The sequence below is a fragment of the Rhinolophus hipposideros genome (assembly GCF_964194185.1).
Source record: "Rhinolophus hipposideros genome assembly, chromosome: 6".
Taxonomy (NCBI): domain Eukaryota; kingdom Metazoa; phylum Chordata; class Mammalia; order Chiroptera; family Rhinolophidae; genus Rhinolophus; species Rhinolophus hipposideros.
This window is the reverse complement of record NC_138052.1, coordinates 46,847,858-46,875,596: the sequence shown is the minus strand read 5'-3', so window position 1 is coordinate 46,875,596 and position 27,739 is coordinate 46,847,858. Positions and strand designations below refer to the sequence as shown.

The 27,739-nt window shown below is 33.9% G+C and overlaps 1 protein-coding gene across 5 annotated transcripts in view; it reads right to left on the bottom strand.

The window, feature by feature from the left end:
* The window catches only part of UBR3 (ubiquitin protein ligase E3 component n-recognin 3), a 172,231-nt gene that overhangs the window by 94,161 nt on the left and 50,331 nt on the right, over positions 1-27,739 (bottom strand). For all 5 annotated transcript variants that reach the window (XM_081052767.1, XM_081052769.1, XM_081052770.1 and 2 more), the window contains exons 7-18: positions 26,636-26,766; positions 25,201-25,429; positions 20,010-20,189; positions 19,286-19,419; positions 12,575-12,661; positions 6,646-6,711; positions 6,471-6,560; positions 5,237-5,365; positions 4,530-4,582; positions 4,296-4,429; positions 3,855-3,940; positions 1,750-1,891 (exon numbers count right to left, since the gene is read on the bottom strand). In XM_081052767.1, the coding sequence (XP_080908893.1) occupies positions 1,750-1,891; positions 3,855-3,940; positions 4,296-4,429; positions 4,530-4,582; positions 5,237-5,365; positions 6,471-6,560; positions 6,646-6,711; positions 12,575-12,661; positions 19,286-19,419; positions 20,010-20,189; positions 25,201-25,429; positions 26,636-26,766 (1,461 nt within the window). The remainder of the gene's footprint in view (positions 1-1,749; positions 1,892-3,854; positions 3,941-4,295; positions 4,430-4,529; positions 4,583-5,236; positions 5,366-6,470; positions 6,561-6,645; positions 6,712-12,574; positions 12,662-19,285; positions 19,420-20,009; positions 20,190-25,200; positions 25,430-26,635; positions 26,767-27,739) is intronic.

Here is a 27,739-nt window from a genome sequence, read left to right as displayed (position 1 = left end):
CTCTTTTTAAGTTCCTTCCCCGTTCTCATTCTCTCTAGCAGAATTCTTAACATTTGAAAACATGGGAAAAAGCTTAAGGTTCTCCCTACACATCTACTATAATTTCAACTTTCTAGCACAAGTAACTATCAATGATTGTCCCTATGTTTATGTAACATGCTATTCACCTTAAATTGTCAAAGTATGACTTAAGATTCTTAAGATAGGCCTTCACAAAGACAAAGACTTTTGTAATTATTTCTATTATCCTTTACTGTCCTTCACTTTTAAATCTATCAATTTGTACAATTAAAATGCCAATGCTTTTATCAGAATTATAAAACCATAGCAATGGAAGAAAACTTTAGTGCTAGTCCAACAGGCATCAAACAGCGTTCCACTGGAGCTGGATTTTCACAGAGTCTTAACAGGGCCCAAATTAGGAGCAAGGAGATGGCCAAACAGATGAAAAGCTATGTCCACTCCCTACACCTACTTCAACTAGATTAGGGGTGCTTTTATCAGTTTTGTGTAACAGATTCACAAATAAGTCAAATCCAAAGATAAAAAACTGATTTTTCTCAACATCACACAACTAGCGAATACAATTCAGACTGTATTTGAATATGACACTCAATTTCTTGACTCTAATCTTCAAATGCCCTAGTGCCCCATCTCAGAATCTCAAACTTTACTGTGCATGACAATCACCTTACAGAGAGTGTTAAAGAACAAAGAGCGTATTTGCAGAACCCATCCCCAGAGATCCTAAAGAGAGCAGACTGGGGCTGAGGCACAGGAGCCTGAGTTTATAATAAGGACCACAAGTGAGTCTGACAGAGGTAATCCTCAAATCCTCGCTTCTTACTTCTATAAGCACTGCACCATACACGAACACCACTCCACTTGGAAGCTCATCTAAATTTTAGATACAAAGTGCTCTCTACAATAAAGAAATAATGTGCTTTTCCTTTAATGGAATATATTCCAAAAAGAAACTCTTGTCTGGACTCTTCTTGCTACTTTTGTGAACTCCCTGAAAAATCCCACATGGTAAGGCTTATTCTGCTGTGTTTTACCGAACACTGTACATGTTATTCACAACTTCAAAGTGGACATCAGTTTTCCATTTGGACAGTGAGTGATGAGGAGGTCAAGAAGGATACAACTGTTACTTCCTTTAAAATTTTAACTTAGTGAAAATGTGAGAGTTAAAAAGAGCAGACTAGTAGTCAAGAATTCACCTACTTCTGGCTCTTGTCAAACATGTCATTGAAGGGGGAAAACCTTAGAAAACCAACCACTTAAGGAAAAGGCTTCTATATATTTACATAGGTTCAAAATGTAAGAAAATGTTTCAGCATTCTATATAGATTTTAATATTAACTGTTTCAAATTAAAATTTGGGTAATGAGAACAATTTCAAATCAAACTGAGAGCAAATATATTCAAAATGTTTTTAAGTATATGTTTTGTTTTATAATTTGTAGTTCATTTACAGTTCATTCACGTATAAAAATAAACTAGAGTTCATATATAAAGTTCCTTTTATAATCTAGAGTTATCTAAGAAATTATTGCAACATAAAACCGTAGATTTATAAACAGAGTATCACTGTATACCATAAAGGACAAACATAATCTATAAGAAAGTTGGAAGGAAAAAAAAAACGAAGCTAAGAATAAATAAAAGACAAAAATTTTCTCTCAGTATACACAACTCACCTTCAAAAACTGATATTTGAAAGAATGTCTATATATGGAAACATACCTTTAGGAGTATACATGCCTTGTTGCATAGAACCTCCAGGTTCAAAAACAGGAGCCTTAAAATCAGCTACAGCTGATAAAACTGATTCAAAGCTATAACTGCCAGGAATAATGCCACTTTTGGGATTTGGATTTTCTGGAATATGATGTATGTGTCAAGAAAAAAGGTAATTAATGACTAAAAGCCAGCTTTATAATTTTACCAAGGTACTCTGGTTTCTACTTTTGCTAAAAAGAGGTAGAGTAATTGGCTGTAATACATAAAGTTGGCCACAAGAGGGCTATATAATACAACAGTTCAAAAATAGCTTTTTATTAATTGTAAATTTTTTAATACCTTTAATCTAGAAGCCTACTACCAAATTATATGCTGAAGTAGTCCCTAAGTGTATTTTCCCCAAAACAAACTAACCACATTTCAGGAAATGAAAAAATAAATTAAAAAATAATTTCCATTGTCAGCATTTTGCAAATAAACTTTCCCTTAAAAAATCAGAGTATGCTAAAAATTAACCAAGATTTTTATGAGCAAAGATTGTTTTTCCAAAAACATAAATGTCTCAAAGAAAAAGATGCTAATCAAATTTTTAAAAATAAAGAAATCAGAAAACCACAGGTTCTTTCCTATTGACTTCATGTTAAAGTATGTAATTCCTTAAAATTCAAAGTTACAGAGAATGCTTTTGCTGTGTTACAGCATTGACACATAGTATATAATTGTTGAAACAAATCGTCAAACAATATCAAATTGCTGCTTATGAAAATCCAAGACTATCAAATAGGCATTCTAATAGGAGTGATTTCACAAAATTTTAGAAAATTATTCCAAACATGTTCACAATATACAAAGTAAATTTAGTCAAAAATTTGCAAAATAAATTTTTATCACAAAGTAACATGATTAGCTTTGTCTAAAATTTTATTAACAATAACAAATAATAAAGTGTCCATGGTCTATACAAAGAAACTATAAGTTTTCAAAGTTTGTAGACAATAGTCTTTGCCATGAAAAACCTCTTGATTTTTTACTGGATTCTAAAAAAATCCTCAGAACCTTTAAAACACAAGTAATGATAATTATAAGGTATACTACTAAATTTTAACTATGAATTCCAGGCAGGCTATGTGAAGTAGACCTAGCAGCCTTTTACAAGGTGTCCAGCTTCCTTTCACTAACGCTGGCCTGGAAGGTCAGATCCTGGGTGCCCAGAGCCATCGATTCTGAGGTCTCACAAGAGCTCCCTAAGAAGAGACAATTACAGTCAGAAACGTCTGCCACTAGCCCTGAACACACAGTTGAACGAACAATTGAAGTTTTTTTCCATACCATTTTTCAACTTCAAAGAATTTTTTTTTGTACGTTCATGTTTTTATTTACTAATATGGCTTCAATGCTGTAGTTTTTGTTTTAATTTATTAGTTTCAGGTGTACAAGACAAGGCAACACCCAGATGTTCACCATCCACATCCCCCACACTGTGAACCCACTCCCCCCATCCACTATCCCTCCGACCTCGCACCGAGCCATCACATTATATATATAAAATTATAGTTGGCATTCATTAATGTTTAGCTTCTGGTGTACAATGCCATGATCAGGCATCCCCAGTATCTCTGAGGTGGTCTCCCAAATAGGACGCATGTCCATCGGATACCCAACAAAATCTTTACAACATTATTGAATACGTTCCCCAAATTAATTTTCAAAAAACCCTGAGGCCATCTTGTGGTTACCAGCTGCTTCCTAATCCCTTCACCTTTCCCCTTATCCCCACACCCCCCATCTAACAACTCTCGGTTTTTTCTTTGTGTCCCCAAAACTGTTTCTGATTAGTTCATTCACATATTCTTTTCTTTAGATTCCGTATATAAGTGAGATCATATGGTACTTGTCTTTCTCTTTCTGACTTATTTCACTTAATGTAATGTTCTCTAGATCCATCCATGTTGTTGCAAATGATAAGATTTCTTTCTTCTTTATGGCTGCGTAATACTCCATTGTATAAAGAATTTTTTGATCAAAAAAGTGATATATCTTTAATTTGTAAATATTACTTATTTTTTAGATCCTGCAACTAACAGAAAATTAAACTTTTAAAAGGATATGAGGTCCAGCAATGAACTATGTGTTCTGTCATTCATACACAGCTGGGCTACCATCTCGGCCCTGAGAATCTCATCATCAGACATGCCTAAAATAATTAAAAACAGAATTAATAAATCTTTATGTAAATTATAAACAACTTACCACACATTTTAAGCTGTTTTACCAAAAATGAGATGTTTCAAAAATTAAAGAATGCAATGCCCCAAATATAACTGCAGTTTCACTACCCTGAAGTAGTTTGCAGTTCCCTTAAGTCAAGGGTATTTTAAAGGATATTCTAAAAGGAGTATCAATTGTACAACATACCAAGAGTTTGAAATACTGTTTAAATATATCCACACCATTTTCTTTTTTTCCATTAGTCAGTTACTAACACTGGGAAAGGGAAAGAAAGGGAGGACAATAGTTAATACCCAAGCATTAGTATTAATGCTTTTTACCTAAGTGTAAACGCAGACTCAAAAGAATCACAAGAAATGTAAGAGCGCCTTCTAACATCGATCTCTCATGCTCTGCATCAAGTACCGTGTTTTGATGTTGCGAAGCCATTGTCAACAAATCTACTACCTTAAATCTGTAAGAAATATTTGAGACAGATTTTTTTTAAGTTAAAACAAAATTAACTTAAATTCCAAATACTTCCTAATACCTGTCTTTAAAAAAATTATGCTTACCTTTCAAAGACAGATGAAATAAAATAATCTGGGTCAAGTCTAGAAGCACAAACCTTTAAAAGACAAAAAAATGAAAAAGAAAAACACCACAAACTTTATTTCCCAGTATTCAGTTTTATTTTTTACATTAATCATGTTTTTTTCGTTTTCTGAATCTTATGATGTTTTGACATCTTGGGAGGTCTTACAGACCCGGGAGAGACTACTCCTCTCAGGGCTAATTCCTAAAAATAGTAAACAACTCATTTGGGAACAAGCCTCTTATATGCAAGTCAATTACCCCTTTATCCAACTCTCACACACCAATCCAATATTTCCCCTGCCCTAAATCAGTCAAGGACCAGGTACCAGAGAGCTGGGGACAGTCCCTATCCCCCAAAGTCAACAAGAATTATTCTAACTAGCCAATCCTAAAGTGTTTATCCCGCCCTGCCTTGCCTTTCCTAGCAAGTGGAAACCCCAATAAAGGTTCTGCTCTAGTATTTCCCCCTACTCTTGCTTCTGCCTCCTGACCAAAATCTAATGTTTGCTCTGTGGTCCTGCATGATGTGGCATGACACCTTCTCTTTGGAAACGGTAGTAATAAATTCTTCTTTCAATAGCAATGACCTCTCTGTATCATTATATAGTCACCTCTATAAATTAAAATCCTGTGGGAACAAATGAAACACTTCTAAAAGTACATCTGCATTATAAAGCTGACTTACCTGTAATAGGTATATGTCAGGATCAATCATGGAATTACAGAAATGAGACTGAACATAGGTCATGGCTTGTCCTTTGATTTGCAGACCATTTCTTACCCACATATTGCTGTGGATTTCAGCAAGACTTGCCTAGTAAAATAAAAATTATGTAAACTAGACAAAGAAGTCACCTGAATTCAATCTTTATAAAATAATGCTATATTGAACAATCATTTCAAAATATTTTATAACTCAATTACAGTATGAGCCTGACATTCTGTCCAATGTTAAAGATATTCAATTCAAATACATACTTTAAAATTTTTAAGTGCTTTATATAGTCCCTTCTTTTGGAGTTTATACGTGAATTAGTTTTCCACGATAACTCCTGGATACAGTTATAACAATTTTCACTGAAATCTTTCATGAGGAATCGGTGACACTTATGTTTAACTCTCCTCCTCAAAAAAAGGCATACATAATGCTTAAAGAAACACAGGAATAAGCATAAAACCAAGTTAAGTGTTCAAAGTCAATGAATAAAATCTACATCTTTAATTCACCCGTAACTCAACCTTCAATGCAAACTAGCCCCTTTCCAAATAAGAGAGGTGAGAGAGGGTCACATCAGAATAAATTTTATTATGTTAATATTTAATTCTTCATGTATTCATGTTCTGTATCAATTAAAACTAAGCACAGTCATAACTTCATCTCCTACTTGTTCCTAACCCCCATAGTTAAAGTTCAGTAATGATTAACAAATCTAAAATTGCCAGAAAAACAAATTGAAGAGCAAGTCCCTCTAATGTACATAAAAGGTTGGCCCACAAAATTAATCTTAGAACTTAAAGAAACCACAGGGCTTATGTAAGCTAATTCTTCTCTTTTTTCTCTTCTCTCACTTTATAGATAGGGAAATTAAGAATCAAGTAGGTGAATTACTCCCAAACAACATGGATGAGGAAACAGTGGTGGCACCAATGCTAAAGTCTATTAGGTCTCCTGACTACCAAAACAGTGCTGTCAAACTCCCCTGTAAGTAAAGATAATGAAAAGAATTCCTGGGGAAATTGTAACTAAATTTAAATTATTTAGAACTAAATAATCTGGCAAAAACACCAAAACTAAACTAAAAATTTTTTTCCAAATATTTTGGCTATAAAAGCAATGTTAAAGGCATAAAAATAAAATAAAGGAAGAATCACTTAAACAAAGGTTCAATTCAAAACGCTGTAAAAACCTGAATACATACTTGAATTTGGAGTGGGTGAATCATTAGTTTCATTAACATTTCCTGATCCGGTAAAACAGAATCCAAATCTAGTTCTTGACATTTCACAGCCTAAAAATTATGATTTAAAAAGTTACTAATTTAATATTTATTTTCTATATATTTTTTTAAAAGAATGGCTTAATGCCAGTCTTACCTTACTCAGAAACATAGCATAGTAACGATGAAGTGGTAAATGAAAAGTGACTTGGTTAGGTGCTGGCTGGAACAAACAAACAAAATCCACAAGTCAAAGAATGTTTAACAGACGTTCCAAGAAGGTTTGAAAATGCTAAAACCATACTTTTACCTTGATTTATCCCTATACTTTTAAATCAAAACTTAAAATTTTAGAAGATGTAGCTTAAAAGCCACTATAGATAAAATTATTCCATTTTTAGATACCTAAATGCAAGTTCCTTGAAGGCAGAAATTGTATACAATTTTGAATCTTCTGAAACATCTAGCACAAAACAAGGGATGAGAGAAATTTCCCTTTACAGTAGCCCATTTGGGTATCTTCAAATGTATGCCTACCAAACATAATGATAGTAATAAGACAATACCGTGTTTCCCCGAAAATAAGACCTCGCCGGACCATCAGCTCTAATGCGTCTTTTGAAGCAAAAATTAATATGATGTAATATAATATAACATAAGGTATAATATAATACTGGATCTTACATTAATTTTTGCTCCAAAAGACGGATTACAGCTGATGGTCCGGCAAGGTCTTATTTTCGGGGAAACACGGTAATTGCTGCTAACAATCATTGAGCACTTATATGTGCCAGTCCTCATGATAGGCACTTTATTTACCTTACCTCATTTAATCCTCACAACAACCCTATGGGGAAGGAACTATTAATAGTCTCATTTTTATAAACAAGGAAATTCAAGCTTAGAAAACTTAAGTATTACTTCCTAAAGTTAACAAGCAGTGAACTGAGGGGCTAGCTTGGACTCCACTGTTCTATTTAGAGTGGTAAGAGGCTCTCACCACAGTCCTATAGGTGAAAGGCTTGCTTGGACAAGGGGATGGATGATATGCTCCCCATATCAACGCTGCACACACAACCTCCATAAGAATTCTTCGTACAATACATGTCATGGGCGTTTGGCATCCTTGTGAATATTACAAAATTCGCATTTTAAATCTGTGACTCCCACAGGTCACACTATCATTACAGGACAAAAGTACACAACAGTTGTCCTTCTTAAACAAACAAGAAAAATTAAAAAGGTATTATTTGCTTTTAATGCTTTTACAAATTTTTCTTTATGTTAAAAGTTTTCTTCATATTAAAAAATTTCTTCACGTTAAAAAATTTTATCCACTACATTCAGATAATTATGCTAATGTAATATCAGTATAGAGTTATAAAGAGCTGCAATGTGTCACCATCCCTGAAAGAGTTTTTTCCAAAACCAATATGAGAATAACATCCTCCTCAATATATTAGAAAATTATTCTAATAAAGTGTGCCTTCTATAAAAAGAAATTTATGACACATGCTACCACATGCATGAATCTTGAGGACATTATGCTAAGCCAGTCACAAAAAGACAAATACTGTATGACTCCACTTATATGAGGTACTTAGTCAAAATCATAGACAGAAAGCATAAAGGTGGTTGTACAAGTTGGAGGGGTGAGAGAAAATGGGGAATTTAATGGGTATAGTTTCCGTTTTGCATTCAAAAAAACCTTAATTAACACATTTCTCTATTTAAACCTCCATTGCTGCCAGGTGTAATCTTACCAAGACATTAATTTAATCTGTATTTAGTCCATTCACAATCTTTTAATGGTTCCCGGTAGTTTTTAACCTCCTGACAACCTTCTACCTCTCGAGAAGACAGGGCTTCCTTCTCCAGCCTCATCTCCTATCCCATAAACTCATGTACCCACCAAGCGTCTGCATCTTTGTATATGTATCCCTCCGCCTCAAATGATATACATTCCTTACCCACTGGATTAACATATAATTAAGACTTTGCTCAAAGGACATTTCTACTAGGAAGCTTTTCCCGAGTCCCTAAGGCTAACTCAGATGCTCCACTGTACTCTCCCCCAAAGCACCTGGTCACAACTTTACAGAAGCACCAAAATCAAATTAATAATTTACTTGTATTCCACTTCCTAAAATTGGTCACATCACTGTACCCCCAAAGTTTATAACATAGCAAACATTCAATAAATATTTGCTGGATGAATGCGTGTTCTACTTCCCTCTTTTCAGAGGACTCTAGTCACACTATCTTGCTACATCCTATAACTATTGCCCTAAATTATATTCATTCATGTATTTGAGGATTCTTAAATGGCCTACCTCATAGGAAAATTTATTCCGTCTCTGTTTTCTATTTGATTGTTTGATTTGGCTTAATTCAATTCAAAAAATATTACTTGCTTAATCTGTGGATTACCGTAGTAACTTCTGACATCCACCCACAAGGATGGAAAAACAATATTCATCACACATGTAATATGTGCCTCTTAGTCAATACTCATTGTCTAATATTATCATCCTCAATAAACAGATGAGAAGATGGACTCAGCAATGCTTAAAATAAAGAAAAAAAAAACCCATCCAAAATAATATAGTTAATTGATTTGTGGCACAGCCATAATTTACACTCAGTTCTGCCTGACTCCAAGGCTCTTTCCATGGCCAATAGTCTAATAGAAACACTACCAGACAAGGAGTTGAGAGATGTGAGTTCTGGTCCCAGAACTACCAGTAATTTGCTACATAACTATAGGCAAGTCATTTAATATCTCTGTATATCCAATTCACATCTACAAAAGAGTGGGTGATAATAATATCTTCTCTATTTCAGAGAATTATTTTGAAGAACAAATATAGTATGTCAAAGCACTTTAAGAAACAAAACATTTAAACACCATAACAACTATAACCTATTGCTTCCTTAAGTTCTATATTTATTTTCTCTGCAAAATATATGTAAGTTCTTTACACATTCAAAAAATATTTGTGTGTGAAAAACAAATGTACTATTTCCTTAAGTTTAGCTGAGCTGTATACATGATTCTAACTGTCCTTAAATCCATCCCTGAGTTCAACCGTGGATGAATTTCATGTCAAACACTTACTACATAACTCTATTTGTGTAATGTAATTTCCCCTACTTCAATCTGCCTGTTGTCTTAATGAGGCTACGATTTCAACAATTAATTCCTAAAGTTTCAAATACCAATGAGAACTGGATTAAGAGAAGCTCTAGCTGAAGCTCCATCTTTTGGACTAAAACTAGATGGGGTGAAGGAGTATAAAGCAAGTTGAAAGTAGGATGGAGCTCTGGAGGCTAGAAAATGTTTTCTTTGAATACTGACTCATTACAATTTATATAAACAAAGTTTAAGCTAAAGACCAACATTTAGACAAGGTAAGAATCATGGTGATTTGGTGAAGGCAGAATCAGAATCCAAATGGACAAACTCCAGGTCGAAGGCTAAAAGCAGACACAAATGCTGGAGAAGTAATCAAGGATGGAAAATAAATTAGTTTGGGCAGGAAGGATTAAAGATAGCAGGGGTTCTTCCCTTCGTGAACAATTCAGTCCTTAAAGCCATTTGGGTCGGGGGGCAGGGGGGAAGTAAGGTAGGAAATAGAGCAAAACAGGCAACTACAAGTGAGGAATCCAAAGAGAGATGTCAGAGCCAAGGGTGAGTAGGACTACTTGGGGAGGGGAGAAGGGGTAGGGTAGATGAGATGTCCAATATGGGTGAAGGGGGTGGTATGAGATGTCAGAGGTCTTTAGGATGAAAAGAACATCTGCACAGAAGGGGGGGTGTGGTTTACAAAGGGTATAGTGTGACATAGGCAGTCAGGTCTGAGCAGAGTCCAAAGGGCATCAATACAGCAGGGCAGCGCGCAATGGTAGTGTGTCAGAGACAATCAAGGTGAGGAGGCATCCATCTGGGGACTGACCTGGGTTGAGGAGTCAGAGCCAGACAGAGGTAAAGGGGGCAATGACACAAGAAGCTATCCTGGAATAGGGGATCAAAATACAAGCAAGGTGAGGAGATTATCCACTTGTGCAAAGGGCCAATGTGGGTATCAGAGCCAAAGCTGGATGAGGAGGACATCCCAAAAGACATAGAGTCTGGTGTGGGAAATCAAAGCACAAACAGGGTGAGAAGGGCTTCTTCACAGAAGGGTAGTCCAAGGTGTGAGTCAGAGCCCTAACAGGATAAGGAGAGTGTCCCCGTGGCGGGGAAGAGGGGGTGACAAATGCAGGGAGAAGAGAGTATCCATGCAGGGGGAAGGGAGGCAACTGAGATGAGCAATTGATTATATATAAGAGGACTGGTCAAATAAGTAAATGTATTAAGGATAATGGACACCAGGTTTCTTAGTGTTGGAGAAAACTAGACTAAGTCCAGTGGTGCTATACTGGAATTTAAAATATCAGTTTGAACACAAAGCTTTCAATACATATTACTAGATAGAGAAATACATATAGATGCAAATATGTGAATATACATACATGCATGTGTTTCTTACTTCTGTTCACTGCGAAGGCCTGAGAGCAGTGATGCCCCAATAGCAATGAGCACAACAAGCACCCAGACCTTGCCTTCTAAATACTGTTCTCTACTAAGGAATCAGGGATCCTGCAAGAAATGACTGATTCCAGGAATGGAACAGGGAAAATATAGGTGAACCTGAGACATCTTGTTGGGCCACAAAGAATGAAAGTGCTCAAAGATTAATGGGACAAGTCAAAAGGACACAGAAACCAGCTCAAAGGGGCTCTCGCTGGCAAATCTGAAACAGTTTGATCATCAAATAACTAGTAATAGATTATAACCCATTGAATAAAATAGAAACTATGAATCCCTAGAGATAAAAATTAAGTAATGAATTGAAAGTTAGATGAACAGACAGATACAGTTACATAGCTTAAAATGCATCCTCACAAAATATTAATTACAATGAGAAAAAGGGTAACTTTATGATGAAGAAGTCTGGTTGGCACCTCCCTAATCAAACGATTAAAGAAACACCATCAGTAATAAAACAAACAAAAATCATAAACCACCACATAGGGTGCAATGAAAAGACTAATAGTATTCCCGCAAAAGATTCATAATCTGAATCTAATCATGAGACAAACCCAAATTGAGGGATGTTCTACAAAATAACTGAGCTATACTCTTCTAAATGTCTCTGTACTAAAAGTCATAAAAGAATGAGAAACTACTCCAGAAGGAGACTAGAGCCATGATAACTAAATGCAATATGGGATTCTGAAAAAGATCCTATAAAGGACATCATTGGACAATTGGTAAATCATGAATGAGATCAAAAGATTAGGTAGTAATAATATATTAATGTTAATTTCCTAATTTTTATAGGTTCCTAATTTGTATATGGCTACATAAGAGAATGTCCTTGTTTACAGGAAATACACACTAAAGTATCTGGAATAATGGGCATCAAGTCAACAACTTAACTCCCAAATGGTTCAAGAAAACAAATTGCTTTTTACTCTATTTCCAACTTTTCAATAAGTTTGTGATTGTACACAATATTTTAAAAAGAACGGAAAAGAAATAAAAGTCCCCACCATCACCACTTGGCTGACTAATTAGAAGCAAACCCTTGTGTAATTCATAGAGCATGTTCTGTGCCAAGTTGTCTCCGTTCATTATTAATAACAGTCACCTTTGTTCAAGCCCACAGAAGAACGCTGACCAATTAATAAAGTTGTGATACCCTTCCCATTAATCTCCCCATCCTATTCATATTTGTACTGTCACTTTTACCTCTTCAAATAAAATTAATTTACTCCTGACAAATACTGACACATACATTTAAAAACAGAAAGAAAAAAATTATGCCCTTCTCTAGGAAATAAGCAAACATGATTAATGCACTGTGGAACCTCCTAAATGTCCAAGAACTGGTCTCCCACTTTACTAAAACCTAATGATACTGTATTTGTTATGACTTCTTTCCCTTACCCCATGAAAAGGTATTCATTATTTTCAATGTTAAATGAAATCTAACACTTATTTTCTTAAATGCTATTACATATATCAAAAATATACATACCTCATCTACGAAATTAATAGCATCAAACCAATCTTGAAGAGCTTCAATGCAGTATCTAACAACATTTTTTGTATATTCTTGAGTTTCCTAAAACAATAAGTTATATAAATGTTCAGTATAAATATATATATGTATATTTTCAACTTCAAATTATATACAATACATAAAAATAAGTTATATGCATTGTGTATATAATGGTAAAATATATTTTTTCAAAATAACCACATTTGCCATTTCAAGAAATCACCCCTTCACAAACTAATAGTAACAACCAATGACAATTAAGAAAATTAAAGAACACAGTCCATCTTTTATATAACACATTCCTTAAACTAAATCAAAACTGCAATAGATTTATGTGGTATAGACCAGGTTCCATATCACGAGATCCCAAAAATATTTTAAGTTCCCTAACGTTACTGTTTAAGAGGTACAGAGTGCCTTTTGGGATGATGAAAAAGTTCTAGAAATGGATAGTGATGATGGCTGCACTGCACAACATTGTAAAAGTACTTAATGTCACTGAATTAGCACCCAAAATTGTTAAAGAAGCAAATTTTATGTTATATATATTTACAATAAAAAGCAACAGAAGTACAAAGGGCTGATCATACGTGAGTACTGAAAGTAGCCTGTGAATATCTTTGTTTGCAACAGAAATTAGAAGAAAAAAAGCATAAGTACATGCCATTTAAAATACGAGTTTGTGATAGAAAATTGTAATGTTTTATGGAGAAGTAGATCCAGAGAAATACGTAAGTATTTAGTTAAATGAGAAAATAAATTATGATAGCCTCTCTTCAAAAAACGGCAAAGGATTCTGAATAGACATTTCTCCAGAGAAGATCTACAAATGACAAATAAGCTCATGAAAAGATGCTTGATACCATCAGTCATTAGGAAAATACAATCAAAGCCACAGTGAAGTACCAATCCACACATGCTACAATAGCTATAATTGTTAAATTGACAAGAATGTGGAGAAATTAAAACTGTCATACATTGCTAGTGTGAATGTAAAATGGTGCAGCCACTTTGAAGTTAAACATAGTTACCAAGCAATTCTACTTTCATGTGCCCAAGAGAATTAAAAACATACTCACACAAAAACTTGTATACAAGTGTTCACAGAAGCATTATTCATGTTAGCGAAAAAAATGGGATCAACTTATGAATGGACAAGTAAAATGTGGTATACCTATCGATGCAATGGAATACTATTCGGCCATATAAAGAAATGGAGTACTGACTGATACAACCCAGTCAAACAATGAAATCATTATGCTAAGCGAAAGAAGCCAGACACAAAAGGCCAAATATTGTATGATTCATTTATACGAAATGTCCAGATTAGATAAATTCTTAGACACAAAAGGGAAATCAGTGGTTTCCAGAGGATGAGAGGACGTTGGAATTGGGAGGTATGAGATTTCTTTGGGGACTGATAAAATGTTCTGGAATTAGTGGTAATGGTTGTACAACTTTGTGTTGTACAAAGTTGATATACTATCAACTACTGAATTGTATACTTTAAAATAGTTAAAACAGTGAATTTTATGTTATGTGAATTTTATAACAATAAAAACTTTTTAAAAAAGGTATTTGGAGGGCATCAATGTATAATAAAGTACAGGCAGCATCAAAGTCAAATAGGTTAAATGCATCAGCTCCATATATAAATTACTCGGGGCCTTCCAAAAAAAGTCTCACATTCATTGTTGACTTCTCTTTCATCCTTCTCAATCTCCAGGTCCTGTTAATTCTTCCTTGATATTTTTATATATGTTCACTCCTATTTCTGCCAACATCCTGACCAAATACTATTTACCTAGTTTCCTTGCCAATAGTCACCCTGTTTTAAACTATCACACATGAAATTTAGTTTTATAAAAATATTATCTTACATATTCTGTTCTCTCTCTTAGTGAAAAAATTTAATGGCACTTATAAGTTACCATAAATAATCTATCATAACCAAACTAAAATGGCAGATTATTCATGGTTAAAGAAACTTCTAAAACCATATGTTGAAAGAAAGGAAAAATGGGGTAAGAAAACCCAAATGGTTCTCTTTTTATCAAGGGTTTGGGCAAAAGGGTACCATTATACACTCTTGACAGAGGTGTAAACTGACTCAATCTTGCCAGAGTACAATTTGAAAAGTAGATATTGAGAGTCTTTAAAAAGGTGGCCAGTTGGGGTGGCCGGTTAGCTCAGTTGGTTAGAGCGTGGTGCTAATAACACTAAGGTTGCTGGTTCAATCCCAGCATGGGCCACTGCGAGCTGCAACCTCCTTAATAAAAGAGAGAGGGGAAAAAAAGGTGGCCAGGTAATTTCATTTCTAAATATAGCATATTTAATCATTTGTTCAAATCACCTCTCTCCCATCTCCCCACCAACACACCCATCGAAAAAAAAAAAATCAGTATTCATTCTAGGCTAGTTTTATGATCTTGAGCAAATGACTTAAATTTTCAGTCTCAGTTTCTTCCTATGTAAAAATGGGAATTAATACTACCTACTTCCTAGTATTGTTACAAAGAAGCAAATAAATAGATGTGAAATGCTCAGTCATAGTTCAGCACTATGTCTGACAACTAGTTAAGTGCCCCAAAGAGTCAGGGCCAGACTCAACTTCTGCCAAGTCTGCAGTAACCCAACGGTGCCACTAGACAGAGATTTTACAGCTTGTTTGTTCTGTTTAGAAAGCAAAATTGTTTAACTGGCCCTTAACATTTTCAAGAAAACAGCATTCAGGGCTATCATACAAAGTAAGCTATCAGGTGAAATTCCCTTTTTTATTGCTAATCTTTTAGTTTTACATTTTATAATTAGAAAATATAAACATAAAGAAATAGCTTTTCTTTTCTTTAAATGATAGTCTTTCTTCTAGTTTACATTTCTAAAACCTGACAACACTGCTGTTAAAGACATTCTTGCTTCAGAGACAATTATAGCAAAGTGGTAAAGAGCACTGGTTCTGAAATCAAATAGATTTGTTTTCAAACTCAGCTTTCACTTGTAGCTGGGTGACCTTGGGCAAAGAAAGGGATGATACTATTTACTTCATAAGAGATGCTATGAGGATCAGATAAAAACACAACATAACTAAAGTAGTGTAGAGAACAACGTCTGGCATCACGTAAGCGCTCATCAGGAGAACATCTCATCTAGAAATCAGGTACTGCTTTAACTGAGAAACTACTCTCAGACACTCTACCAGGACAATGAGCTTGTTTTCCTTCTGTTCTCTCACTTCTTAGCTTAAGGGAACCATAACACCAGGCCTTTAAAGCTGAAAAATAAACTACTGCTTAGATACAATGATTTCTCATTATCACAAAGCCAAATTTATCCAGCTTCATAATCCAAATTCACCCTCAAGATAGTTGTCAGAATAATCCTAAAATATTGTCTTTTCATATCAACATCATATCAATCCTCCCTCCTGAATCACTGTCTTCTGTTGATTTATATGACATAAATTCTTCTGGTTTTCTCCTCTCCTTCATATTTAAATATTAGTTCTTTCTTCAGGATCCACTGTTGTTGTCTTCCTACTTGATCTCATCCCATTGCATGGCAATAAATATCTATATTCCCAAGGGTCTAAAATTTATAACCTTAGTCCAGACTTCTCTTTGAGAACAAGACTCATATAGCCATATATTCCAACTTATTCCAACTGCTTATTCACCATTTTTGCTTGGATGTTTCACAGGCATCACAAACTTAACACATCTAAAACTAAACCTGCTTTTCTATCGATCTTTTCCACCTCTGTAAATATTACTTCTATACATAGTTACCCAAAAGTCTTTCCCTCTCACTCATCAATAATATACAATCCATCACTAAGCCTGTTGACTGTACCTCCAAAATACATCATCAATATCCAAAATGCATCTTGAATACACCTTGAATTTCAAACTTGAATTTCCTATCTAGACTATTTCCTATCTAGACTATTATCTTAATTGGTCTATTTGCTTCTAGTCTTGTTGCTCCCCACATCCCCCTAAATCAGTCTTTCCAGCAACCAGAATGATCTTTTAAAAGTAAATCTGATAACATCAAACCCCTGCTTAAAAATTTCACCGGCTTCTCCTTAAAATTAAATCCAAGTTTCGTTAACATGATCTGTAAGAATTGGCTTTAATAATCTGATCCCTGCCTGTCTCCATGTTCTCTAACTCCATGTTCTACTCTATGGCGCCAGCCACAAATTCCTTAAAAGGACCAATCACTTTCCTACTGAAAGTAGGCTATTCCATTCTACCTTCCCTACTATCCCCACTAACCCCAGATTTATTCTTCACATACAGTGTTTCCCAAAAAAAAAGACCTAGCTGGACAATCAGCTCTAATGCATCTTTTGGAGCAAAAATTAATATAAAACCCAGTGTTATGTTATATTATATAAGTTGGTGTGGGGTGGGGTGGGGTGGGGTGATGTTATATAAGTAAAGTAAGACCGGGTTTTATATTAATCTTTGCTCCAAAAGATGCATTAGAGCTGAGTGTCCAACTAGGTCTTATTTTTGGGGAAACACGGTAGTTGGCTCCTTCATATTCTTTCTTCAGAAAGACCTTCCTTGATCCTCAAATCTAATCAGGCACCACATTCATTACTCTCACAGTAACCTTTTACTACCCTACAGAGCCCTTACAAACGCTTACAAAATAAATCTATGTCTTTACTTACTTAATGTCTATATCCCCTATCAGCCTGCTTCATGAGAGCAAGAACCACGTCTATTTGGTTCCACACCAAAAATCCAAGCATCTAATGAGTATCTACCATAGAATAACATTCAATAAATATTTTTTAATAAATGAACAAACAAATATCATATGACAGTTTTTTGCTAAATGCTACAGTGGAAATCAAACAAGGTAATATGAAAACATACACTGAAATCATAAATCTGACTGAAAGCACTTCAGTGAACAGATTACATATCAGCTGAGTATTGTGAGTAGAATTTTTGAGGAGCTAACACTAGTGGTTCTTCTAATACTAGTAGTTAGAAATCACTGCTGAGGTCCTACTGCACATCAAATAAATCAAAATCTCTGACAGTAAAGTTTAAGCACATATATTCTTAAAGTTTCTCAGATAATTCTTGTGTAAAAGAAGCACTGTACTAAGCAGAGGGAATGAGAGAGCATATGCCAAAAAAGAAACTAGCTTGAACAAAAGTATAGAAAGGACACTGCTTGTTGATAAATAAAAGGCATGGAGTAGAGGGGGTATACAAAAACTATGAGAGACAAGCTGAGCGCGATTTGTGGAGAATCTTAAAAGCCCGTATAGGAAATACAGACATTATCCTGTAGACAGATGAGAAGTTGAATGATTTTTAAACAAAGAAGAGCTATCCACAGAACTCAGAAGAGTAACTTACATATTGGGAAAGATTACAGTAGGAAAAATCTAGAGGCAGGAAAACCAGTTAATAAATTACCTTAACAACCCAGATTTTTTAAATATAAAGAAATAAATTAAGACAGAGGGAAGAGTGATAGGGAGACATTTCTGGAATGGAAGAGAGAATTTATGGCATCTGATTATAGGTTGAACACAGCTGGTGCAGCAAGGGGAGGTTTCTGTATTAGACAACTGCCTCATTTAAGATGCCATTAAATGACATAAAGGACACAGTCTGAACAGACGATTTTTAAAGGTTAGTTAGGGACCTGAGAAAATTCATGTAACTATAAGGAGATCTACATGAATAACCCACCTGAGCTGTTGGAAATTTGAATGTGATTAGACTGTAACCAAGTTGTGAGTCATCTGCATTTAGAGAATAGCTGAAGTCATGAGAGAAAATATAAATCTGCTTAAAGGAACACATACATTTAAAGGGTATATGAAAGAGAGCCTCATAAGAACCCTGTGAAGAAGGGCAGGCTTTGTTGTCCCATTCTCATTTTGTTTTGTTTTACTGTAAAAAGTCAGGAAAAAGACTGAAAGTAAGAAGTCCAAATACTTTTAAATGAGTTGACCAAATCACCTAAATAGAAAGAGGCAGAGCCCAGAGTAGGGTTTTAAAATATTTCCACTATAAAATCTTGTCCAGCATATGCTAGCAGGCTGGATTTCATGGGCTCCCTACAGCAAAATCTTAGTCAAGTCCTTGTTTAGTAGGGTCAGAGGATTCTGTTTTTCTGGACTGCTCAAGGTTTCTGGAGAACCATCAAACAAATACTTCAAAATGCAAAAGGAAAATACATATTTGTATAGAAAGACAAAAATACATGAGCATTTTGTTATCCAATTATAAGAATTCATGTTGCGGCTATGCTACCTACCCTTAGATTCTTTTTATAAACAATTTAAGTTGTATGAAATGTATACTGATTCTGTGCTTATAATCTTAAACGTCTCAACTTTATTGAGAACTATCCTCATCCCTCAACTAACTGCTAATGGGGAAAATGAAACAATGACAATAAATGTAGACTTATAAAGCTACAAAGACTTTTCACAATAAAGGATGGCTGGGAAGATCTGATAATATAAATGAATTCCAACCTGCCTAAGAATAATAATTACTGTCTCAAGTCATCTTTCACAAAGCTGAATTCAGAATTAACACTGCAACATTATTATATACAAGTAAACAACCAATGTTTTGACATCTTTTTCTTAAATAATTATTTTAAAGCTAAATACAGAAATAAACAAAAATATTTTCAACATACCCTAACTTTACAATGTGATAAGAGCCCCCACATGGGCTGTGCACAGGCCTCAAGTTCAGCAGCAAAGGCAGCATAGTAGGTCTGAGACTCAAATTCCACATGCTCATTTAGTTCTCGCTTGTTTAAGTTCATACCTTGTAAAAATTAAAACAGATGTAAACCTTGCTAAATGAAAGCAAGTATTCATATCAAAAATCAAGTAAAATACTTCCTATTACCAAACACATTACATTCTAACATGCACACAAATGGCATAAATGACACAATATGTACAGGAATAAGTCAATTATTAAAAATAAAACAATCTAGTCCTTTTGAATTTCTTCACAAACTAGGTTTTCTTAGAAACACTCTGTGAATTGTCTCTTTCTTATATAACATAATCGAATATATTAAAGAAGAAAGTCAAAACTATTATAATTGATGCTAGCTGAAATTTTTATGAAAGCGTTATGAATCTTTCTTGGAGAATAGATTAGAAACTTCCAGGTTAATGGTTTAAAATACTAAAATAAATTACATTCTTGTTCTTAATGATTTGACATTTTTAATAACTCTGATACATTTTCATGAATACTTTATTAAAGTACCTGCAAATATCAATTAATTAAAATGAGACATTTCACATACTACCTGAATGATGTGCTATTATCTTTTAATTAGTATTTGATAGTTCAGCATTAGGCATTTTGTAAAGAAATTAACAAAAAAGTAAAATTCATACCTTGAAAGAAAGATACAAAGTTCATCCATGTAACTAACAAACCATGGTCCTCCAAAAATCTCTTAGCCACACTTTGATGAGAAAGGATATTAATAAAATCACTGACAAGAGGCCAATAAGTGTTATTCTTCAGTAATGCTTCTCCACAGTTCACTACCACATGTAAACTATTTTCTTCATCTAAAACAAACACACACAGCCCAAAAGTAAGTAAGTTTAAAAAACAACAACACTTCACCCATGATACAGACTATACACTTTAGAATCTGAGACACCTAAGGACCTCATAAGAACCCTGTGAAGGGCAGGCTTTGCTGTCCCATTTCCATTTTGTTTTGTTTTACTGTAAAAATGAAGAAAACGACAAAAGTGAGAAGTTCAAATACTTTTAAATGAGTTGACCAAGTCACCTAAATAGAAAGAGGCAGAGCCCATAGCAGGGTTTCAAAATATTTCTGCTCTGAAATCTTGTCCAGCGTGTTACTGGTCCAGACTAGCAGGCTGGATTTCACGGGATGCACAGAGCAAAATGAATCCCAGCCTGCCATTTAATACCTATATGGTATTAGGCATGTTACTTATACTGAATTAATTTTCCCATCTGTAAAATGGAAAAAGACACATATATTAAGGGAATTAAATGAAATGTTACTATAACATTTAGCACATCATTATAATAATCATTACCATATGTCCAACATATGACATGATATTGACCTAGCTATGTTTATAAAACCGAATTATTGTTATTTTAGTAACATAATACAATATTTTAATTCCAATCAAAATATTTTTTTTCCTAGATTAAACTCAGTCCATTTTAGCAATCAAATCTGTATGATTTAAGCGATAATATATTTAATTGCTTTCTTCTAGTCAAAGAATATATAAATATAATTTTTTAGCAAACACAGTATTTCAAAATTAAAAGAATTGAAAACACATATAAACTTCTTAAGCCTTAGAAAAATTCCTCAGAGTTTAAATACATTGTTGGGAGACGTGGTTATGCTTGTACAAACTCTATTAGAAGTTATAGCACATGTGCATTCGCTCTTAAATTATTCTTATTCAATTGATTCCCTGGACAAACACCCCGCTATTTCTGCTATACACACACTAATACCCATAATACACAGAATGTTCAAAGGTAGTGTACTATTCTCTAGTACTATTCCCTAGTACACGAGTGAGGTATATGTTTGTCTAGAATCAGTTTTTGTTTCTGTTCATGCTAATTGTCCTTTTTATTATAATTACAAAATTAAAAGTATAAAAACTTATGTAATATGAATCTATAAAGAGAGGTTATTACAAAAACAAGATCATAAGTTTTTGAGACACAATAAAAGTGCCTAAGAAAATGCTAAAAAAAATCTTGGAGGAGAAAAAAATCATAAAAGCCTAGAAAGATTTTTATGCTAAGATTGCTTCACGAAGATCTAATGTTCCTACTCTTCTTTAAAGAAACTGAAACTAAAAATCACAAATGATGCTTTATAAATGCAGTATGTCTAAAACAGATGAATTCCAGTCAAGGAAACCATACTTTAAAAATGCTTTGCCCAAAATTAAAAGATTGGAGAATGAACATGCATTTCTGTGTTTTAAGTTAAAATGAGTGTTTAAGATACATACATATAACCTTTTAATGATTCTTCACTTTAGCCAACTTTTTTTCAACTAACCACCTACTTGTCAAACTCATTGGTGAGGAGGGCTTCTACGGAACTTCTGAATTTCCATATGCTAAATTTGGGTTTCAGTCCATCAAATTACTTTACCCAACTCTTGCTTTTTAATATGAATATTTGCTTTCTTTCAGCAAGGTTTATATCTGTTAATTTTTGTAAGATATGAACTTAAACAAGTGAGAACTAAATGAGCATGTGGAATTTGAATCTCAGACCTACTTACGCTGCCTTTGCTGCTGAACTTGAGGCCTGTGCAGTTAGTCGGGACTGTAATCATCCTGAAATTTAACTATATATAAAAATAGGACACACGAAGTTACATATGCTCTCTTTCTGTGCTTCTCAACAGCATGAAAGAGGATATAATTAAATGAGGGAGTGGGGGGTAAAGAGCTTTCTCCAAATTACCCACACCGGAGATTCGGAAAAGCCCCCTGACTTACAACTGCCAATGTGAGTTGCTGAGCTGTTGATATTGATGGGACAGTGCTAAGGGATGCTGGGATTTAAAACATTTTTTTAAACATGAGAATCTCTGTTCTATTTAATTAAACCCAGAGGATGAATAAGTAGAATTAATCAAAATCACTAGTTTCCTGACACTGTTTTAAATACTACTGTTCTCGTGAAAAACACTTTGGAATCTTTAATGAAATAAAATGATTAGGATTTCTACTTTTACCCAACTTGTATTTTTGTCACTATAAATACAGAGCACTGATCCAGTGCTAAATAAAATTCACTGATCAACAAATACTTAGAGCACCTACTGAGAGCCAGGTAGTCTATTAAACTCTGAGAATAAAGTGGTAAATAAATTAAGACTTACAGAGTCTCTCTCTCCACTGAGACTAATATTTAAGAAGACAGTGTATGATAATAAGGGCTATAATAGGAAAAGTAGAGGGAGTCATAAGAACAAATGAAGAAAGTCTATAACTGAGGAAAAGACTTTCCTGAGGAAGTGATATTTAAACTGAGATTTACAGAATGAAGCAGGAATTAGAATTAGCCAAATAAACTAGGGGTCAGGGAGGAAATGGTGTTCTAGGTAAAGGAAGCTATATAAAAACAGAAGATGAAATCACTTACACAACGCAGACGGGTGGCACAAATGAGGCTAGAGGGCCTTATAAATGAGCTTCAGGAGTTTGGAGTTCATGAGAAAAGAACTGGCGTGCCACTGGAGGGGCGTTGGGTGGTGGGAGAGGGGACCTGATCAGATGTGTAGTGTGAAGAGTGACTGAAGCAGGGTGGTGATAACTAGTGGTAGAGGATTAGAGACAACAATGGCTTGAACTATGGTGGAGGGATGAAGATACAGAGATAAAGAGAAGTGGCTACTTTACGAAGCTTAGAAGGTGTAAAAGACAGAGTTCGTGATGTTCGCTATATCTACAAGGAGTAACAAGAATTCAAAAACGACTCCTAGGATTTTAGGTTGGGCAGCTGTGTAGATGGTTAGATAGTAGTACCAAAACAAATATTTTTCCTTAAGACCAAATGCAAACCATATGTAATAAGAACAGCTAAACCACCTAGTTAAGCAAATAGACTCCAGATCCTTTACAAAAGAGTAGATACTTCTAAATTTAAAAAGGTTTCTAGTTGATAAATATGAAATACTATTTTCGTGAAAAGTTCTCTAAATGTATAATTCTATACATAGGAATATTATTGATACAGCTGAATGATACTATTTCAAAAAACAAAAAAGAGCAATATATGTAGCTAAATCATAGTTTTTAAAAAGATGAAATAAACATCTTTCATCTTTTCTTGTTTTTTTCTTTTTTTTTAATTTTTTTTTTCATCTTTTCTAAGATGAAAGAAAAGGTCATCTTACATGAAGATAGAAAAACCGTAATACAAAGCAGCTTTTAAATTTTCCTTTAAAAAAAGTAAAGGTGTATATTGCTTAATGTAAATAGTGTATCATGTTCCCACTATACCTACAATGGGAAGACAGAGTCACATAGCGGGCAAAAGCATGAGTTTTGAAGTCAAACACCCAAGCCTTACCACTAACAGCTGTAAAACAACAGATCATTGACTTCAACTCCCTAAACCACAATTGTCTCATCTATAAAATGGAGAAAACAATATCCATTTCACAGAATTACTGGTGGTTAAATGAGATAATACCATATATATATATGAAGTACTGAGAAAAGAGCGTGGCATATAGTGAGTGCTCAAAAGATGGCAGCTAGCATAGCTATTAGCTAGCTATTATTACACATAAAGCATTGTGCCCTGCACTGAGCGTATATCAATTTTTTAGGCTATGGTATCACATCTGAAAATAAAGACTATCAGTATAGTCTTTAAAGAGAAAATAGGAGGTGATATGCCCAAGGAGGCAACAATGGAACAACACAAGTCTCAACTGTAAGATTTCTCCTCCACAAAAAATGGAAAGGTCCTAAGATTTAATTTGAACTACTGTTTGTTGTTATTTTCAAATTTTTTTAAATTTATTTTTAAAATTTAGTTCCAGGTGCCAACAAGAGAAGATACAGTCCTATCAATGTTGGCCTGGCTGAGTCATGGTTAAGAACAAAGATTCTGACATCAGGAGATAAGAAGTCCTTCTTGGCTCTATCATTTACTAGCTATAGACTCTACGGCAAATGACTTAACTTCCCTAAGCCTCAATTTACTCATCTTTAAAATGGGGATGGTAATAATGTCAATCTCAGAGAGTTGTTCAGAAGCTTAAATAAAACAACATATGGATAGTATTAACACAGCGTCTAGTACATAGCAAATACTCAAATAATATAAATTATTACAGGGAGGTAAAGATGAAAGACCACAGAGAAATGAGAATGTGAGAAGGTCCTAGAAATATGTGGCAGTTTGAGGAGTATCAACCATACACTTGACAAAAAAGAAGAAAATCAAAATTTGTCTAAGGGAACACAGAAAAGGCAAGATTTATTCCAACATTTAAATTATAAAAGTATAGGCATATAAAAATGTCTAAGGCTGGTAGCAACAAATTTATAATAAAAACAGGTACATGTCTAATAAGTAAGTGGTTAAATAAATTATGGTAAAGCCATATGATATTAACACCTGCAATCAAAAAAACATGTTCTTGACACACACTATGGTAACATACTTTTAAAGTATGTATTCATATCTATAAATATATTCATATCACACAAAAAGACAGAAAAGAAATATCCTAGGAGAGCATTTGAGATCTTGCTCCCCTGCATATGTCATCAGTTTGCACAAATAAACTATTACAAAAATTCTTTAAAAAAAAAAAAGAAATATCCCAAACCATTAACAAGTTATTTCTGAATAACAAAACTATAGGTAATTTTAAAGTTTTTCTTTAAATTTCCCTGTTTTTCTTCAAAAATTTCTTTAACAAATATGTATTATTTTGTAATTTTTTAAAGCTATTTTTAAGCATACCAGGAGTTTTTAAGACTTACATAGTATATTAATAATAAAACTAGTGAAAATAATTCTGAATTTACCTTGTAGCTCACTTTTAATAAGGCAACTTTCCATCATGTATAATAGCACAGTGACCATAATATCCAGCAGCTGACATTCTTCTGTCACCTGTCTGGCTAACTCCTCATTGCTGAACAACTGAACACTAATATGCACAATTCTGTTAGACATTGTGTCTGATTCATGACTTTTCTTCAGTGTTTTCATAATAAAAGCATAATGCTGAACAAAAGTTTTGGTAAAAGCAACCTATAAATTTTTTAAATAGAAAGAAAAAGACACATTAGTTTGAGTTTTATAACACATTTTCCAATATAGTATATTAACATTTTAAAACTATTATCAGCTAGTAAAGATGTCCAAGGTAATTTAAAAAATAATTTCAATGATGATGGTAGTCTTGAATCACATTTTCCCTTTTTTTAGAACATTAGCAAAACATTCTGATGTTTTTAAAATTTTTAATAGGCATTTTAATTTATTAAAACTTTAAAGTAATTACAAATACCATGGTTTAAAATACAAATTTTTACTATGCTCAAAGTACATCAATTTATTATTGTCCAAATATATGTCTTTGTTCTGTGCTACTACTTTAACAACAAAATCTAAAGTTGCAGCTAAAAGCTATCACAAAGGATTTCATATAACTTAACAAGTGAGTCAGTGTGATTACTCCAAAAGAATTACCCTCTCCTATTTGATCTGAAAGCTGATCACTAACCTGACAAAATACTCTTTCTGTGTAACATGTACATTTCCTCAGTTGTTTTCTTAAGCAGGTATAAAGACACAAAACAATGGCATCATTAAAGTGTCACTCTTAAAGAGGCTTTATTATGTAAACCGTAAGAATTACAACATGATGCATTTTCTTTTCATACACTAGGCTGCGTCACTTTGCCATAGCCATATGGTGGTAACAGATGGGTCCAGACCCTCTGAGACTACAGACTTCACCTACCTATATGTGTTACATGAGTTATTAACTGTTCTATCTTTAACAGGTATGGCCAGCAGCTACTAATCCCATGTTTCCCCATTCCTAAACCCACAATCTAAATTCAGTTGCCCCCATTACACACTCTCATAGCACCTTGTGCCTCTCCTTTAGAAAACTTACTACAATTTGTAACTACATATTTACTTGTGCAATTGTGTTTATGTTTGTCCCCCAGCATTCCCTTTGGATCAAGTTCCACGCAGAAAGGCAAGGAATTTTGCTTAGGAAATTTTGCTTAGTGGTGCTTTGCCACAGATCTACGATAGTGTGCTTTTTCTGCAGACCCTGTGTTGGCAACAGGGGAAGCTAATGCTCTTTTATAGTATTATACCAGTCCTCAGGGCTACAATACAATAAGCCACAGCTGAGAAATACATCAAACAGATTTAGCAATTAAAAGGCAAAGAAGCGGGAGCAAAGCTCAGAAAGGAAGGGGGAAAAAATGTAGATACCTTATACTCTTGATCTGGAAGCATGTTGAGTAAGAAAGTTACCATCTTCTGGGGGAATTCATACTTTATAGTCCAAAACAATAGTTCTTCTAGGAAACTTTTATGTTTCAAAACATCCATTATGGATTGATCTGCATAAGAAAAAAATTATCACCTAATGATTTAAGTTCCTCATCTCATTTAAACCTTACTACAATTAATAACCCATCAACCTCAAACACCTAAATGTATCTAAAAATTAAGGATACCCTTTCAATAATTTGATGATAATATGGAAACATCAAGCTAGATTTCTATAATCTCTACAGTATATAAATATCAAAATACTTAATCTTTATATTTTAATATGAAGCAGCTACCACAATAAAAAATAAGTCATTACTTGTCCTTAAACATAAGCCATTTATTTAAAATTTCTACTAAGATTCAAAATAATTATCTTATAAGAACAATATTCATGGTACTTAATTTAAAATAGTAATAATGATTTTAAGCTAAAAACATACTACTAAGGACATAAAGTCCAAAGTTATCTAAATTTTTTAATTTTTAGAATGAAGGGTGAAATCTTTATAGATTCAGTAATTTAACTATTTCTTTAAAATCACCTCTCATAAATGAAATACTAACTTCCCTGGAGAAAATAGTTACTAACGCATTGCTTACTCTAGTATACAGAAGCATCTACTTTTTGCTAGTAAAAATATACCAGGAAAAGTATAAAGAGTGTTACATATGCTTACTTGCACTGGACTCAAGATGCCCTCTTCATGTAAAGAGGAAATGGGAAATGGATGACCCTTTTGAATAAAGGTATTCATCTACTAGAAAGCCTATCTCTAAGCCAAGTGCCACTCCTTGAAGGTTAGGCTGTCTCTTGCTAATCTCTGCATCCTGACACACTCAGTCAACAGAAAGGTCTCAACGGGTATATGATGAACTGAATATTTTTAATACTTTAGCTTTCTCTTTCTCTCGTATTCTAATTTTTTTCTCTAAAAATGAAGTAGAAAATTCTGACTATTAATCTTTGTTGGAGGAAATGATCTTGGGCTATTGCTCTGAATAATCAAAAAGGACATCAAAAGGAAACAGCAAGTGAAT